Source organism: Balaenoptera acutorostrata, chromosome 15 (genome assembly GCF_949987535.1).
Source record: "Balaenoptera acutorostrata chromosome 15, mBalAcu1.1, whole genome shotgun sequence".
Lineage (NCBI taxonomy): Eukaryota > Metazoa > Chordata > Mammalia > Artiodactyla > Balaenopteridae > Balaenoptera > Balaenoptera acutorostrata.
This window is the reverse complement of record NC_080078.1, coordinates 21,837,878-21,856,177: the sequence shown is the minus strand read 5'-3', so window position 1 is coordinate 21,856,177 and position 18,300 is coordinate 21,837,878. Positions and strand designations below refer to the sequence as shown.

The window sequence follows — 18,300 nt, the reverse complement described above, 5'->3', positions numbered from 1 at the left end:
CCCTTTCCACACTTAGATAGGAACGCCCCTTCCTTATAATTCTGGAAGCCTTAACTCTGGGTTGCAAACTCAAATGCATGGGGTGGCTATGGCAGGTAGCATAATAAAAATGGCTAACACGTATTGAGTACTTACTGTATACCTGGCACTGTTCTAAGTGCTTTATAAATAGTAACACATTTAGTCCTCGCAAAAATTCTATGAGGTAATTTTATACTCATTTTATAGACTAGGAATCTGAGGCACAGAGGGGTTAAATAGCTTTGGATTTGAATCTAAAGCCAGAACTGTTCACCACCACCTCCTATTGCCCTCAAGGCAATTAGCAGTCCAGTGATAATGATGCAAAGCTCCTACTGTGTGTGTGCTTGTGGCTTTGCAAAAAGTTGGCATTTCCATGATTTTGTTAGGAAGAAATGGCACAAGTGGGATTCAAACTGGTCCCTGAGTCCCTGAGCTCAGTTTCTACCCTACACTATTTCTCATGGATAAATCTGATTGGAGAACAGCATTACTCATTTCAATAAGAAACAGACACATTTCCTGAAATTCTTTCCTCTGTTCCTTCCCCATGTCGCCCATTCCTCAGGTTGCCATGGAGTCTCGGCTCCCTCCTCCAATGACATCATCAAGCTGGGGGAAGCCAACGCCTGCTGGGCCCCCGAGGGCCTGCTCTGCCTGGGGGAGGATGCGTTCCTCAGGAGCGTGGAGCTGCTGGGCGCCGTCAGGAGCTTCAGCCCAGCTCAGCTGAGGACCCTGAAGGAGAAGGCAGTACAGGTGAAGCCCATCTCAGGGAGGAAGCACTCACAGAGGGAAACCCAGCCCTGCCGTGCACAGACCCCTCTCTTTCACTTTCACTTGGGTCATCTTGTTGAAATCTCACTGCATCAGTTCAGAGCCATAGTTGTGATCTCCGCACAGGAGAGATTTCTAGCTCCTCCCTCTCAGGGAATGAGATGTGTCCTGGCCGGGAATGAGATGTGTCGGCATCTAAGGTACGCTCAGTAAATCAAATTCCGTGGGTGCTCTGGTGCCTCTGACTGAGGTGGTTTCCAGGAATTGTGCCTTTTCTTTCTCCACTCGGAGAACCCCACTGCTGCTTGCAGGAGGTTTTCTCAGAATCTGTTGCAAATTCACCTGAAAACAGAGCAGAAAGTAATAAAAAGAAGACTAGAAGTAATTTGCCATCTTTATAAAGATCACTTTGAGTGGCTTGTTTCAGCTATTAGGATGGTTGCGGACTATATAGTTACCCTCGTGGGGTTAAGACATTAAATTCCTTAAAATGATAACTCTATTTTTTTAAAAAATTAATTAATTAATTAATTAATTTTTTGGCTGTGTTGGGTCTTCGTTTCTGTGCGAGGGCTTTCTCTAGCTGCGGCGAGTGGGGGCCACTCTTCATCGCGGTGCGCGGGCCTTTCACTGTCGCGGCCTCTCTTGTTGCGGGGCACAGGCTCCAGACGCGCAGGCTCAGTAGTTGTGGCTCGCGGGCTCTAGAGCGCAGGCTCAGTAGTTGTGGCTCACGGGCTTAGTTGCTCTGCGGCATGTGTGATCCTCCCAGACCAGGGCTCGAACCCGTGTGCCCTGCATTGGCAGGCAGATTCTCAACCGCTGCGCCACCAGGGAAGCCCATAACTCTATTTTTTATATGAGTAATCCAAGTTTATTGTAGAAAAGTCAGAAAATAATAAAGAAGAAAATCAGTCATAATCTTTTACCCAGAGGTAAGCACTTGCTAATGTTTTGGTATGTTCATCTGAAGCTTCCCAGACTTCTGTGTATGTGTGTAAAATATATTTATATATTTCATACATGTATTTCATAGATACGTATATATGCTACAAAATATAGCATCACAGTCACATACTATTCAATAGCGTGCTGTCCACACCAACAGTGTATAGTGCATATTTTTATATATCAGAAATATAAATCTATATCAGTATTTTAAATAGCTATATAATATTTCACTTTATGGCTGGTTTTTATTTATTTAACCAGTTGGTAGACTTTTAGATTGTTTATTTTTTTAAGGCCTCAAGGTGCATATTTATACATATTTCTTTGGCCACTTGTCTTATTATTTACTTAGGCTAAATTCCCAGAGATGGAATTTCTGAGTCAAAGAGTATAAATATTTTAAAAGCTTTTGATGCATGTAGCCAGATTCCCCTCTAAAAAGCATGTACCGATTTACATTCTCAACACCAACAAATGAGGGTATCCTGTACCCCATATCTTTCCAATTCTTTTTACTCCTCGTCCATATGCTCAGCCAATTTAGTATTCTTTGATTGTTGTTAACATACATTTCTTTAATTATGACTGAGACTGAACTTTTCCTGTATGTTTATTTCTTCTTTTGTGAATTTCCTATTCATGTCTTTTGTCTATTAAAGAAATAATAGACGTAGTCATCGTTTTCTTCTTGATTTATAAGAGAAGTTTATATATTAAAGAAATGTACCCTGTGTCTGTTTCAAATGCTGTCAGTTAATGGTCAGTCTAATCTGGCTTGTCTAATCTGGCTTTTTTTTTTCACCTGAAGGTTTGGGACACGCCTTCTTACTGGAGAGAGTACCATCTCGCCTCCCTGGGGCGCATTGTTCTGGCTCTTACTGAGAGTGAGCTTGAACAGCTGGATCTCAGCTCCATCGACACTGTGGCTTCCCTCAGCCAGCAGACAGAGTGGACCCCAGGGCAGGTAAGTAGATATTGCTGGATCTTTCAAATATTCTACTTCTGTCTTAATTTTGTATATATTTTCCTTTATATCCTAGAACATACTTAATAGTATTTATAATAGTAGCTTTAAAAACCTTTCCTGCTAATTCCATCATAATTGTCATGTCTGAGACTCTTTCTGTTAGCTAATTTTTCCCGTAGTTATGGGTCATATTTTCTTATTTGCAAGTCTAGTAATTTTGACGGGCTGATGGGCATTGTAAATTTTACATCTTTGAGCACCCACCCAATTTAGTGGTACTCCTTTAAAGAGTATTGGGCTTTGTTCTGGCATACACTTAAATTACTTTTAGATCAGTATGATCATTTTGAGGTTTCCCTTTGAGCATTATAAGGGTGAGTCTAGACTGAGCTTTATTCTGTGGTTAATTTATCCCCATCACTGAGACATGATTCTTCTGAGGACTCTATCCAATGCTCTGTGTATTTCAAGACCTCTTCTCTCTGGCTGGTGGGAATGTGAACTCTTTCCAGCTCCATGTGAGCTCTGAGAATTGTTCAGCCTACCGCTTTCTGATGCCTTTTTTGATATTTATGTGGAGTTTCATTCCTTGCATGTGATCAGCACTCAGCCAGACTTGAGAAGACCTCTTTGCAGATTTCTGGAGCTCTCTCTCTCTCTCCGTGCAGTTTCTTCCTCTCCAGTACTTTGCCCAACAAATTATAGGATCCCTGGCCTCTCTGAACTTGGATCTCTGTATCCTCAACTCAGCCTGACCGCTGGGTTTTTTTTGGTTCCCTTTCTTGCTCCATAGCCTGGAAACTGCCTCTGGGCAGAGAGCAAGGGCAATTGTGGGGGCTCACCTGATTTGTTTTCCTTCTTCCAGGATTATAGGCCTGTGCTCCCTGTTGTCCGGTGTCTAAATACAGTTGTTTCATATACTTTGTTCACTTTATGGTGAGAGGGTGATTCCTGTGTCAGTTAATTCTTCACAGGCTAAAGAAGTAGTTCCGTCCAGAATTTAATTGTTTCAATTGGGAGGGAAGTTAATCCACTGTATTGCTAGAAAGGGGAGTCTTAGCTGCTCTGTGTTAACTTCATTCTCAGGCAGCCCTCCCTCAGCTGTTGTTTTCAGCACTAGGCTTACGTATCATGTAATTAGCAACCCCAGAAAAAAGTGCCCCTCTCTCATTAATTTTTGAAACAGTCCCAGCATTGACTCCAATCATGCAATTGCCCGGCCCTAAACTATCTGGTCAGGATTAGAATATGTGGGTTGGCCTGGCATGCACCAGGGAGTGGAATCCATCTCACCAGGGCCATATGAACTGAGGATGGGGAACGCGTGTGTCGTAACGATCCCCAAAGATGTCCACATCCTCATCCCTGGAACCTGTGACTATGTTACCTTATGTGGCAAAAGGGACTTTGCAGATGTGATTAGGTTAAGGATCTTGAGATGGGAGGTTATCCTGGTGGGCCCAACATAATCACAAGGGTCCTTAGAAAGGACCACAGATACAGAAGGCAATGTGACAGTGGAAGCAGAGGGACAAGGGACACACTGAGAGATCTGAAGATGCAGTGCTGCTGGTTTTGAAGATGGAAGATGGGACTCCGAGTCAAGGAATTCAGGCAGCCTCTAGAAGCTAAAGCAGACAGGGAAATGCATTCTCTCTAGAGCCTCCGGAACGAACACATCTTGCTGACCCATTTTAGGACTTAAGACCCCCAGAACTGTAAAAGAATATATCCGTGTTGTTTCAGGCCACTGAGTTTGTGGTCATTTGTTACAGCAGCAAGAGGAAATGAGCACAGGTGGTTCAGCAAAGGAAAAGCATGGTGTTATCAAAGGGAGAATGGATGCTGGGCAAGCAGAACCAAGGCATGTCCCCTACTCTCATGAGCTTTTTGTGATCAGGATTGCCATGTCACATGACTCTGGGTGGCATCATTCAAATAGAACATGGTGTGAATTGTGCCCCCCTGGAGTTAGGTAACATGGAGGTCCTGGCCATAAGGATTAAGTGAGTTAATACATGTTAAATATGGCGAACAACGCCTGCGACATAGTAGTCAACAAAAATTAGTTGTCTTCACTGTTGTCATCAGCATATTGTCATCCTCACACTTCTTCTCTCTGGCAGTTTAACACCTTCCTCATTTGCAAGGTGAGGGGGTTGGACCCCCAAGTCCGCAGTTCCTTCCACTCTGACATTCTACAATCCTGGGGTTCCGTGACACTAAAACTGGTTTTGACTGGTTTGAGAAGTGCCACGTCACACTTGCAATATTAAAATCATTCTATTCGCAGTCTGGGAGAAAACAGAAAAATATATCCAACTTAGAAACTAGAGTATCTCTTTCCCTTTTTATCAATTTTCAATTCCCATGGATGGCAGTGAGATTTATCAATATGTTTGAAGAGGATATGAAAACCAACATTTGCATATATCATTTGCAGTCAGTTCCTCAACTTTAGCTCCCAATCAGACGCTTAAATGCATGTTTCTAGATTAATAGTCAGACCCGGTGAAACTACATTAACAGATAGTTCAGCTTAAAAACCAATATAAAGGAAAAAAAACTATTATAGAAGCCAGAGGGATGAACAGAGAGATTGAAGTCTTACAGCTATTCACTTTCCAGTGGTTAATATTGCCTAAAAGTGTTGGTATTAATTGTCTTGGAATCATTACAGATACAGTGCTCCAGTCACTCAAGGAAATATATTTTGGCTTATCACCTTGCAGGCTGAGCTTGCATTTTCCAGGTACCAGTGGCAAGGACAATTTAATATCACATCTTCAAAGTAATTTTATTTGAATTGTATTTTTGCACTTTCATTTTAAAATGGGCATGCCTGATGGTTGGGGGGCACAGATTGCTATGAGTCAATGAGTGAAACCTGATTATGAAGACTTAATAAGAAAAGTTCAAAAGCTAACTTGAATCTCCATCTTTCCTTCATCCCCAAACATCTTCACTGGCTCTGAAGTCAGACTGCCCAGGTTGTAATCCTAGAACCATTATCTACTAGCTGTGTAACCTTGGCCTAGTTACTTAACCTCTCTGTGCCTCAGTTTCCTCATCTGTGAAATAGAGATAATATTAATATTTACTTCCTAGGGTTGTTGTGAGGATTAGATGAGATAGTATGTATAAATGGTCAAAACAGTGTTGGCATACCGTAAGCATTCAATAAATATTAGCTATTATTATTTTGGATGCACATTGCCATTCAAAGACATTTAAATCTAAACACTGTGTTACTGAAATTCGCTTACAGTACCTATGAGCTTTGTAATCATTGAGGGGAATCTTCATGAAGACACTGACCAGTCCAATTTGCAGAGACGTGGGAAGTCTCTCTGAAGCCAATCCATCACATGACGGCAATAATCTGATGCCATTTCAAAGGAGTATATATTGCCTACAACTTCTATAGCTCACTCACTCAGATGTTCATTCATTCATTCAAAAAGTACTTATTCCGAAAGTACCCTAATGTGGGCCAGGCATTGTATCAGGTACTAGGGATGCAGGAGTGAACTAGCTGGATATGGTCTTTGTCTTTGGAGATTCTACTGGGTGATACAGACAAAAAGTTGAGTGATCAAGGTGAAACATTTAATAAATTTTGATAAGTGATAAGCAGAAAATGGACAAGGTGCTCATGGAAGTAGTGCGGAGGGAAGCTACTTGGGATGGGGGAATCCAGGAAGTCTTCTCTGAGCAGGTAGCATTTTAACAGACCTGAGGGATAGAAAGACAACAGCCACGTGAAAAGTGGAATCCCATTGCAGCATTTCACAATCTTTGCCAATACTTTTTTTTTTTTTTTTTTAATTTTATTTATTTATTTATTTATTTATTTATGGCTGTGTTGGGTCTTCGTTTCTGTGCGAGGGCTTTCTCCAGTTGCGGCAAGCAGGGGCCACTCTTCATCGCGGTGCGCGGGCCTCTCACTGTCGCGGCCTCTCTTGTTGCGGAGCACAGGCTCCAGACGCGCAGGCTCAGTAATTGTGGCTCACGGGCTTAGTTGCTCCGCGGCATGTGGGATCTTCCCAGACCAGGGCTCGAACCCGTGTCCCCTGCATTGGCAGGCAGATTCTCAACCACTGCGCCACCAGGGAAGCCCCCAATACTTTTCTTAACACTGGAGTGATCTATAGTGTGTGATGGGATGGACTGACATTAAAGGGCGATGGGAAGATTCACTGTATCCCTGTGACCCTCACTTCCATTCAGGAGATGTTCGTCCTTGGAGGTCTCCTCCCTATCTTTGCCTTGTGAGCTCTGGCCCTTGTGTAATCTTCTGCATCTGCCTCCATGAGCCCTGAGGAGCCAGACAATTATACGGCTCATCTTCCGGAGATTGACTTGGGTCCTTCCTCAGGTCCAGCATATCTGGATCAAATTAATCAGGGTTAATCCAGTTACAAGTGACAGAAAACCCAACTCAAAGTGGCTTGAACAAGAATGGAATTGACTCCCATAACTGAGAAGGTCAAGGGTGGAATTAAGGTATGGCTGGATCCAGGGGCTTCAACACTATTGTCAGGAATCCATTTCTCACCAATTTTTTTTTTTTTTAATATTTTCACTTTTTTAAAATTTTTTATATATTTTTTTATTTTTTAAAAAATTTTTATTTATTTATTTATTTATTTACTTATTATTTATGTATGTATTTATTTATGGCTGTGTTGGGTCTTCGTTTCTGTGCGAGGGCTTTCTCTAGTTGCGGCATGCGGGGGCCACTCTTCATCGCAGTGCGCGGGCCTCTCACTGTCGCGGCCTCTCTTGTTGCGGAGCACAGGCTCCAGACGCGCAGGCTCAGCAATTGTGGCTCACGGGCCCAGTCGCTCCGTGGCATGTGGGATCTTCCCAGACCAGGGCTCGAACCCGTGTCCCCTGCATTGGCAGGCAGATTCTCAACCACTGCGCCACCAGGGAAGCCCTCTCACCAATTTTTGACCCTGCTTTCCTTTGTGTGGGCTTTGTTCAGAGTCAGTTTCTTTCTTTCTTTGTTTTTTTTTTTTAAATTATTTATTTTATTTTTGGCTGCAATGGGTCTTCGTTGCTGTGCGTGGGCTTTCTCTAGTTGCAGTGAGTGGGGGCTGCTCTTTATTGCGGTGCACGGGCTTCTCATTGTGGTGGCTTCTCTTCTTGCTGAGCACGGGCTCTAGGCGCACGGGCTTCAGTAGTTGTGGCACGCGGGCTCAGTAGTTGTGGCACACAGGCTTAGTTGCTCTGCAGCATGTGGGATCTTCCCGGACCAGGAATTGAACCCGTGTCCCCTGCATTGGCAGGCAGATTCTTAACCACTGCGCCACCAGGGAAGTCCCCAGAGGCAGTTTCTTTCCACGTGCTGAGTTCTAGCAGATTCAGGTGTTTGTCCTTCCAAGGTCCAGTCCACAGTAAAGAAAGCTCTTCTCTTCTAATTGCTCCAACTAAAGTCCTGGTTGGTTTTGACTGGATCACATGCCGAATCTAGAACCAGTCACTGCAGCCAGGCTAAGAGACAAACTGACTGGCCAGGACTAGGCCATAGCATCACCTCTGGAACTCAGAATGCAGTTAGCTCCAGTTGAACCACATGAAGTGAGAGTGTAGGAGGTCTGGCTCTCCAGGGAAAGTCGTGAATAATGAATGGTCACTATACTAAAATTACAGGGACACTACACTACACATCAGCCCCTAAATCAAAGCTCATTGAAGAGATTCCTGTGTGGTTTTTTAATGCCAAAGGATTTAACGTACTACTCCCTGGAATTGAAGAGTGAGAGGCAAACCTATTTCAGGGTAGATTTCACGAAGGTAACATTTGACTTGAACTCCCAAATAAAAGGATGGTCGGATTTTAACAGTTGGGAATGCAGGAAGGGCATTTCAGATGGAGGCACTGACTTGAGTAAAGGTGCAAAGGCAGAAAATTACAAGGTTTTGTCAGAAAGTTGTGAAAACAGATGCTGGAAAAGTCTGGATCCTGATGCAGAAGAACTTAAATGACCAAACTGTGTGAAGGTCATGAGTGATGAAGGGAATAAGCCAGCAGACACAGACACAAGGTATAGGTGTCTTTTTTATTTTTTCATTTATTTATTTATTTATTTTTGGCTGTGTTGGGTCTTCGTTTCTGTGTGAGGGCTTTCTCTAGTTGCGGCGAGCGGGGGTCACTCTTCATCGCGGTGCGCGGGCCTCTCACTATCGCGGCCTCTCTTGTTGCGGAGCACAGGCTCCAGACACGCAGGCTCAGTAGTTGTGGCTCACGGGCCTAGTTGCTCCGTGGCGTGTGGGATCCTCCCAGACCAGGGCTCGAACCCGTGTCCCCTGCATTGGCATGCAGATTCTCAACCACTGCGCCACCAGGGAAGCCCATAGGTGTCTTTAATATCGGTGAAGGATACAGAGCTTCACGGCCTAAAGATGCCTCCATAGATCAGGGGACGTACTCCATAGAAGCAGCACCTTCAGGAGGTTAACCTGGATGAGTGGCTGGATGATTTGGGGTGGGCAGTATGTTCAGAGGAGCAGGGTGGGCGATCAGTCAGGAGGCTGGCTCCAGTATCCCCTCAGACCTTGGGGTCTTGATCATCCCTGGATAGTTCATTTCCTATCCTCCCGCATTTTTATAGGCTAAATCCATTCTGCAAGGGTTCCTGGAGGATTCAGGCTATAGTGTCCAGGATCTGAAGAGCTTCCACTTAGTAGGACTTGGTGCAACCCTGTGTGCCATGAACATCACCGAAATCTCACTTATAAAGATCTCAGAATTCAGGTAACCAAAACACTAGTGTGCAAAGTAGCAAATGATTGATTGGTTCGTTCATTCATTCATTCAGCAAGATGTTCTCTGCTTCCTCATGCTTTGCAACCTTTCTGGGCTAAAATAGGGAGTGAGATTAGCTGGATCCTTTTTTGGTGCTGAAACCTTCTGCATATCTTTTTTTGGCCGGAGCGTCTCCCAGGCTCACACTACATCCTCCCTCATAACCAGGGTGGTGGTGGCCAGAATTGGGACCCTGCTCTGCAGCACCCACGTCTTGGCAGAGTTTAAGAGGAAGGCAGAAGTTGTGTTTGGGGGGCCCACCGAGTGGTCCAGCTCTGTCCTGCAGGAGCTTGGGACCATTGCAGGTAAGAGACACCATGAGCATGCCTTTCTCTCCTTTTCCAACCTTAAATCTGGGGACAAAAACAAACAAAATAATAAAAGACACAGGACAGAAATAAAGATGCAGACGTAGAGAATGGACTTGAGGACATGGGGAGAGGGAAGGGTAAGCTGGGACGAAGTGAGAGAGTGGCATGGACATACATACACTACCAAATGTAAAATAGATAGCTAGTGGGAAGCAGCCGCATAGCACAGGGAGATCAGCTCGGTGCTTTGTGACCACCTAGAGGAGTGGGATGGGGAGTGTGGGAGGGAGATGCAAGAGGGATGGGATATGGGGATATATGTATATGTATAGATGATTCACTTTGTTATACAGCAGAAACTAACACACCATTGTAAAGCAATTATACTCTAATAAAGATGTTAAAAAAATAAAGGTTAAATAATATAGTGTTGAAAAAAAAAAAGAATCCTTGACCACGTGTAGTGACTATCTATAGAGTTATGGTTGAACCTAGATTTCATGACTTGAAGTTGCAGAGGGTGGGGTCTGCAAGTCTGCTTCTTAAACAAGCTCTCTTGGTAATTTTTGTGTAGCTAAAGTGGTTTAGAATGTTATTTAATTGGCTCCAAAATAGATTTATACACAATTTGAAATTTGTGTAAAGTGAAGCTCCTTCTGGGCATACATTTCCTTGTAGGAGACCAATCAGGGTTAATGTGACCCACACTTTTTTCCCTGAGTTGATTAAGGAACCTAATTCCCCGGTGTGATTTTCAGGGACTTTTGTAAGGAAAGATGTTTGCCTAGAACACGCAGATCTGTACATTATGCAGCACCATTAATAAAACAAATGGAGTTCTGATGGCTTGAACTAAACACTCATGATTCCTTTTTCACCCCAGCTGGATTAAGTAAGGAAGAACTCCGAATGCTTGACAAGGATTTGATGCCATATTTCCAGCCATCAGCAATCAAATGCCTTCCTGATGAGATATTCAAAGTAGGTACTCAGTTCCTCAAGGAGAATGGGAGCTTGACCCTATTTCAAATCACACAGGGAGGCAGATGGTGGGCCTTGGATTCTAGGGACCTGCAACCAGCCTTCTGCTAATAGGGCCAGAGGAGAGCTGTGTGCCAACAGTGGATGGATCACAAGATAATTTTAGGTGTTTTTGTTTTTTAAGTATTTTTTTCTTCAGTTTAAATTTATCTTTTAATTGTATCTATTTTTACGGTTTCCTTCTCTTCATCGCCACTGGTACTGATTTTCTATTTATGATGGTATGACAGGTGCATATTCCCTTATCCAAAACCCTTGGGGGCATATATATATTTCAGAATTTGGAATTTTCCAGATTTTAGGAAGATCACTCTGTGAATCTACAGTATGGTAACTTAATACCTTCAGCAGTGTCTGGGGAAGCACCTTGTAAGCAAATGCATTAATATTCCCGTGAAGAAATCTGTGACAAATCACACTAATTGGAATAAATAGAGACTATAAATGGTCTCACATCAATTTAGGTCAGATTTTGCTGGCAAATAAGTTTGTCTTAAACTTTGGAAAAAACTTTGTTTTCTGACTTTTTTGGACTTCAGAATTGCAGATGAGGGATAACATTTCCTGTATAACATTTCCTTTTAAAATAAATTTAAGTAAAATATTTTAATTGATTTTAAGAAAAGTGTTAAGGAAGTCACAGTAGGACAGGTGACAAACAGCTATGGAAGAAATTGAGAGGGTTGAATTGGATCAACTGAGGTTAGGGAAGCAGGGTATCCAGTGAGAGGTCCTTCCTTTCTGTCATGTACAAGATTAGGAGAGGGTTTGGTGGGGACAGTCTGCTCTGATGAGGAGTGACGCTGGTGTTCTTGCCTGCTGTGTAACTTGGAAACACATTCTGTCCATAAAAACTGGATAAGGCACACACAGGAGGCTAGACAGACTCCCATGATGCAACATCATTGGTTCATTTTAAGAAAGAGAGCGGACCTTGAACCACTTCAGCACCCAGGACAGTTCCCAGCACAGAAGAGGTGTGGCAGCTGTTTAGGGGAAATAAGTAAGTCATAGTCCTTAATGCCATTGTGCATTAAGGACTCTGGGGGCTCTGCATGGGGTAGGCAGCTTGGTTCTTGATGCTGGCATGTTGCTGAGCACTTTCTCCTGGTCTTGTCTGGAATGCAGTCTGTAGCTTACCTACTCCAAAAATTCCTAGTGGCCACTTACATTGTGGTAGGCTCCAGCCTAGGCGCTAGGATGTAGGCTCCAGGCTGGTGCACCGGGGATGCACTGGTGAAGGGGTATAACACAGTGCCTTCAGGGGCTTGAAAGGTAACATAAGGGGGTGCAGTCGCCTGGGTAGGGACTGAAGTGAACTGGAGAGCCCTGTCTAAATCTGGGGAAGCTGCTTCTCATCTCTGGCACATTGATGCAGTGTGACAATGTGGGCCAAGTATTGCTGGATCTTCCTTTTTATTTAAGAATCCAGAAATCTCATTTTCATATGAAATCTCCTGATAATTAAATGTTGGCAACCACTTTGAATCTATATTTTAAAACACAGTGCAATAGGCCTAGAGATTCAATCTGGCCTGTGGGTTGCAAGCAGCAACATTGGAAAAATAGATAATTTTTATAATGCAGACTCTATATTAATGGTAGATGTAAGGTGTAAGCCAGAAGAACATGTCCTCTGTGTGTGTGTGTGTGTGTGTGTGTGTTTGCGTGTGTGTGTGTGTTTGTGGTGAGAGGGGGGAGGTGATGCTGAATTTTGCAGGACAGGTTAGCTAGGTGGAGAGGGAGGAACAGTGTTCCAGGCAGAAGGAAGTGCTGCCTTCTGGGGGCTGCAGATATGGACCTCCATTCTCCAGGAGTGAAGTGTGCCAGCGCAGAGGACGCTGGAGAGGTGGGCAAGACCCAGAGCTTGAAGCCCTCATTACCATGTTCAGGAGCTTGAGCTGTGGCCTGGAGAGGTGGCAGGGAAGGGTTCTAAGCAGGGGCATGACATGATTCCAGAGAAGCATCAACCTGGATGGGAAAGAAGGTGAAGGAGAGAAGAAGATGGGGTGAAGGAGCAGAACCCCCTTTCTCAGAATCTTTGGGGCCCTTAGAAAATAAGCAGGATGACTTTAGAGGCCCCTGCCATCCCATCTCATTCCACACCCACTGGAACTAGTCACCAAGCCCTCTCTAGGATGGAAGCGACTTCAGAAAACATCTTGTTCAGGGCCCTCAAAGGACTTCTGCTCTCGGCAGAATTTCCCATTTCCGGTGTCCATGGCAGACATCACTAATAGATTACTGTACTTCCCCTTCGCTGAGCCCTCACAGGACTCACCAGCAAGGGTGAGAATCACTTAGGAGACGAGTTATCTGTGCCATCCCACATCTAGTCCAAAAGCCCAGAGAGGCTATGAAACTTGCCCAAGGTCACACAGCTATTATGTGACAGAGCTGGGACACAGATTCAGGTCTTTGCCTTTTAGGTGTGTGTTTTCTCCTCCACATCAGTGTTTCTCAGGTGGGGGACTTGAAGCATTGGGGGTGGGGTAGGGTGGGTACCTTGCACTGCATTAAACAACATTGTCACCTTTTCACCTCTCCTTTACTACTGATTACTTGAAGGAGGAAGTCTCGATTTGGAGCTAAAATGTATTTAACACCTCTGTAACACTTAAAATCCCCTCTTTTATCTGTTTTTAAAGAGGCCTCAGGCTCAGACATTGTTGGCCAACACATATAGCTACAATTCAACAGTGTTGTTTTATTTATTATGGCATATTTTAAATGAGTACTTTTGCGAGTCATTCCAATTTTCCATTTTTGGAAATTTCCATTAAACTCTTTTCATTTTAAAATAAGTTTATTTTAGTAGTGAAAGAGTGATCTGATTTTAAGTAAAAATCCTAAAGAGGAGCACAAAGGTACATGGGTACGACGAAGGTGTGCGGGTCCTGGGCGGATGGCCAATGTTTGGGAAAGCCGCGGAGGGGCGCCTCTGAGGGCGCTGGCCCCTCTCCCCTGCAGGAGCTGTCCGCGGAGCAGATCGCCTCCCTGGGCCCGGAAAACGCCGCGGCCGTGACCCCAGCCCAGCGCCGGCAGCTCAGCATGTTGCAGCTGCAGAGCCTCCAGCGGACGCTAGATGGCGCCAAAACTCGCTCCTGGCTGGACGAGCCTCCGAGCGCCAGCCCCACCCGGACCCCCTCCTCTCTTTCTCCTCCAGGTGAGCCGGACAGACCCAGCCCGGTCCCCCACTCCTAATCCCTTTCCTAGTCTCTTGGTCCGCCCTGCCAGACCTGGGGCAGCGGGACGGTTCCTAAAATTCAGGGTGGGCTCTCTGACAGTCCTTGGAGATCCTGCATTCCCAGAAAAATCCAAAGTCCCTACCGAGCACATGGAAATGATTCTCAACTCCAGAGCACTTTAAAGTCAGGGGGGAGCTTTTTTTTTAAAAACTTATTTATTTTTGGCTGCGTTGGGTCTTCGTTGTTGGGCATGGGCTTTCTCTAGTTGCGGCGAGCGGGGCTACTCTTTGTTGCAGTGCGCGGGCTTCTCATTGCTTGTTGCGGGGCACGGGCTCCAGGCGCGTGGACTTCAGTAGTTGTGGCACGTGGGCTCAGTAGTTGTGGCTCGCGGGCTCTACAGCGCGGGCTTCAGTAGTTGTGGCGCTCGGGCTTAGTTGCTCCGCTGCCTGTGGGATCTTCCCGGACCAGGGCTGGAACCCATGTTCCCTGCATTGGCAGGCGGATTCTTAACCACTGTGCCACCAGGGAAACCCCACCGGGGAGCTTTTAAAAACTGCCAGTCCCGTGGACCCCACCCAGAACCCACTGAATCAGAATTTCTTAGGACTTAAGTCCTGTCGGTGGTTCCTTTGCTTCTCCCTCCTCACCGTCCAGTATTAATTAATAAATTCAATTGACGTATACTGGGCACCTATTAATACTATGTGCCAAGCCTGCAGTAGGAGCAGGGAATACAGAGGTGAGTAAGGCAGGTAAGGCTTTCTCATAAATAAAGAAGATTTCTAATCTGGTAAGACCAGGGGAGGAAAGCAGCAGAGGATGGTGGTGGTGACTAAGGGCTGAGCTGAGACAGAGGAGCCGGGAGTGTGGCTTTCCTTCCCGTCTTTCCTCCCTGCCTGTCTTACTCTCCCCTTCCCCTCACTCTCCCACTTCTTTGTGCCTTTCTGTCTTTAGTGAGCACCGTCTTTGGGCTAAGCTGGTGCTGGGCTCTGGGGAGGCAACTGTGAACCAGCCAGGCGTGTCCTCTGTCCTCTCTGAACTCCCAGTCCAGCGTGGGGGTGAGGGAAACTGCTGCACTCCGGCGACCATGAGGCAGTACGAGGGGTGCTGTGAGGGGGGACACAGGCCCCCAGGGAATGCTCGGGAGAGGCAGCTACCTAGGCTTGGGAAAACGGGGAGCGGCCATGGAAGCCTCCAGAAGACAGTGATTCCTAAGCTGCAGACCAAGAGAAGAGAAGATGGACTCAGCCAGGTGGAGAGTGTCCCAGGTAGAGGGAAGAGTGAGTGCAAAAACCCAGAGAGCGAAGCTTGGTGCTTCGCTGTCTCCAGGTCCGCCCCAGCGTCCCTTGGGGAAATAGCAAATTGGGGGATTCCCAATTTCTGCAGCCACAAGTGGCCAGACATGGCAGCTGCAAACCGGAGCCATGCCCTTTGACTTACTATTATCTTAAAGCCTTTTCATTGAAATATAATACGCATACATTTAAAAGTTATTTTAAAATGTTACAGTGTTTTGTGTGTTATATAATGCACACAGTAGGCAACGCACCTGGTTTAAAATATGAAAGGTCTGAAAAGGTGTGCAGTGAACCATCTCCCCCATCCCCTGTTCCTTAGTCGCCCAATTCCCCTCCCCAGAGGCAACCAATGTTACCAGCTTGTGTATCTGTCCAGAGATACTCTATGCATATCCATAGTTTATCCCTGCACTTTTACAAAACTTGTTATACACTTTGTTCTGTGCCTTGCATTTTTCACCTGACAGTATGCCTTGGAGGTAGTTTCATATCCGTACCTAGGAGCCGTGCAATTGTTGTTTTTCTGGCTACGGCATAACTGTATTTAACTAGACCTCTGTAGACGACAATTCAGTTGTTTCTATTTTTATATTGTTATGAACAATGCTGCGGCGGATGACCTTATATACTTTGCATCCGTTCAAGTGTACCTGCAGGGTAAACTCTTCCAAGTGGCATTGCTGGGTCAGAGGGTTTGTGCATTTGTAATTTTGATGGATACTCAGGCAGGCAGGAGAAGCCTAGATTCCTTCTCCTTCCGTTCACCCCACAGGCCTGAGCTGGTGCTGGCAGCTGGGTGAACCCTTCCTGTGGGCCAGGCACTTAATCTCTCGTTTCTTAAATTTGCTTCATTATCCGAATCATCTGGGAGTGATACTTAAAAATCCAAATTCCTGGGCCTGGTACCAGACTTGCTGAATCAGAATTTGCATTTTTAGCATTCTCCCCAGGTGATTCTTATGATTAAGGCAGCTCTGGTAGTCGCTGATTCACACAATCTCATTTAATTCGCATTTCCGTCCCTTGCAATTTGGGGTCATTATTCCCGTTTAGGAGTTGAGCAAACCAAGGTTGGGCGAGATCTAGTGAGTGGTTCAGGGAGAGGCGCGGGGAGCTGGCGTGGTGCGTCCACCCTCCGCGGGCTGCTGAGACCTCCTCTGCACTCTTGTCTTGTCTTGTTTCCTTTTAGGAGCCTGGGTCTCCCAGGGTCTTGGGCTGGGCTGCCCTCTGCTGGTCCTGATGCCCAGGCTCGTGTGGTGAGCGGCATTTGCGCATTGCCCTGGGGCCCAGGCAGCTGCCCAGGGCACGTGGAGACCGAGGGCGCTGCAGACGGTGGGAGTCCCGCACCCCGACTCAGAGCCTCAGTGGGGGCAGGGAGACCCCGGGGCCTTGGAATTGAAGAGGCGCTAAAAGGAAGAATAATTGTTGAAAATGATCTCGCACGTTCTTAACCTGGCTTGTGTCCTCAGCAGGGAGGCATTCTCAGCCTCATTTCAGTCTCCCTAGTTTTCCAGCTTGGAGACAGAGAAGCTGGGGAGGGAGGGGTGTTTCCTGTCAAAGCATGAAGACCTTAGTACAAGTGACTGCCCTCCCTCCAGAGGGAGACGCTGGAGAGGAGTGGGTGCAGGCAAAAGCGTCGTTTTCGCCAGGGCCTGATTTGGCTTCAATTCTGGCTTAATTTCCCTTCCTTGGAGCTACGGGGCACATTGGATTTCTCCTTCTTAGATACTTCGCAGAGCTGAAATAAATGAATCCCGCAGCAGACGCCAATATTCCTGCCTGATTGCTGGGACTAATTGATATTTTTTCGGGCATTGCATTGTTTGGAAATTAAAACAGGTAACATGGCTCAACGTTAAATCAATTTTTAAATACATTTTCCAGATGCCTTCCATTTCCTTGGGAGGCAGCTGAATGAATGGCTGTGGAATTATCAGTTAAACTTTCAAAATACTCCTTTCTTGATGGAGGTGGTGGCTCTTCTTGTTTTAAGTTGCTCTGGGCTTTGGGGATGGGTTGAAATAAAAGAAAGTAAACTGTGCAAGCCAGTCACTCCTGTGATTATGGTACAGCAAAACAAACGCACCCACTGGCCCAGTCCTTTTGGAGGCCGGGATGGAGTTACCTCTGGAAATTCGCAGGATGCTCTTGGCCTTTGGCTCAGGAAGGCAGAGTTCAGGAAGGGGTGCTTTGCTGCCTCCCAGGTGTTATGCCTTCTCAAATTCAGCCAACAAAGTTGTTTCGCACCACATCACTTAGGTGGCAATTTAGGCATCCTGAGTACTTCTGTGCTGCCACCAGCACGTTCTGGGCCCTTTTCCTGGTCACATCCACGGTAGACGTCTCATCTGGAGACAAGAAGAGCCTGCTTGAGTTTCCAAAAATCTCTGGTGTTCCATCAGAGGTGGGTGGGTCTTAAACAGCATCATAGGTAGATGTTATGGAGGCTGGTGTGTTTTCAGATGTTACATGTGATTATTACAGAAAATTAAAAGACTGGGGTGTGGAGAGTGTGGCCCTGCGGGTGTTACTTGGGGTCTGATCTGGTTTTCTTTCATCCTGGCACGGAAGTGGCAACTAATGCTGCTTCTCTAGCACAGATCGTTTGTCTTGTTACAAACTCGAGCTCCAGTTTAGTTGGGCTGAACCAGCTGCTTGGAGAGGGACGCTGGGTGAGAATGTGTCTGCCCAGATTCCCATCAGAGGGGCCTTGGACCTCGCTCAGTATTCCCTCTTTCTTCCAGCCTTGGATTATCCTGGGCAGGAACAATCACAACAATCTCCTTTGAGTCGGACTTCACACTGCCAATATCATGTAGTCTTTGCGTCTCACTTTCCCTTCTGATCATTTGTTTTTGGTTTAATTCCTGGATTGTTCCTCCCATCGTGGATGTCAATAACAGCTCCTGTTTTGGAGGCTAAGTCTGCATCTGAGGGC

The 18,300-nt window shown here is 45.7% G+C and overlaps 1 protein-coding gene across 1 annotated transcript in view; it reads left to right on the top strand.

Moving 5' to 3' along the window:
- The window catches only part of OTOA (otoancorin), a 61,263-nt gene extending 44,209 nt beyond the window's left edge, over window positions 1-17,054 (top strand). Inside the window, exons 22-28 of the mRNA XM_007198288.2 lie at window positions 590-777; window positions 2,552-2,707; window positions 9,331-9,473; window positions 9,693-9,829; window positions 10,719-10,816; window positions 13,847-14,042; window positions 16,552-17,054. Coding sequence (XP_007198350.1) covers window positions 590-777; window positions 2,552-2,707; window positions 9,331-9,473; window positions 9,693-9,829; window positions 10,719-10,816; window positions 13,847-14,042; window positions 16,552-16,622 — 989 coding nt within the window. The 3' untranslated portion in view covers window positions 16,623-17,054. The remainder of the gene's footprint in view (window positions 1-589; window positions 778-2,551; window positions 2,708-9,330; window positions 9,474-9,692; window positions 9,830-10,718; window positions 10,817-13,846; window positions 14,043-16,551) is intronic.
- The last annotated feature ends 1,246 nt before the right edge of the window (window positions 17,055-18,300 follow it).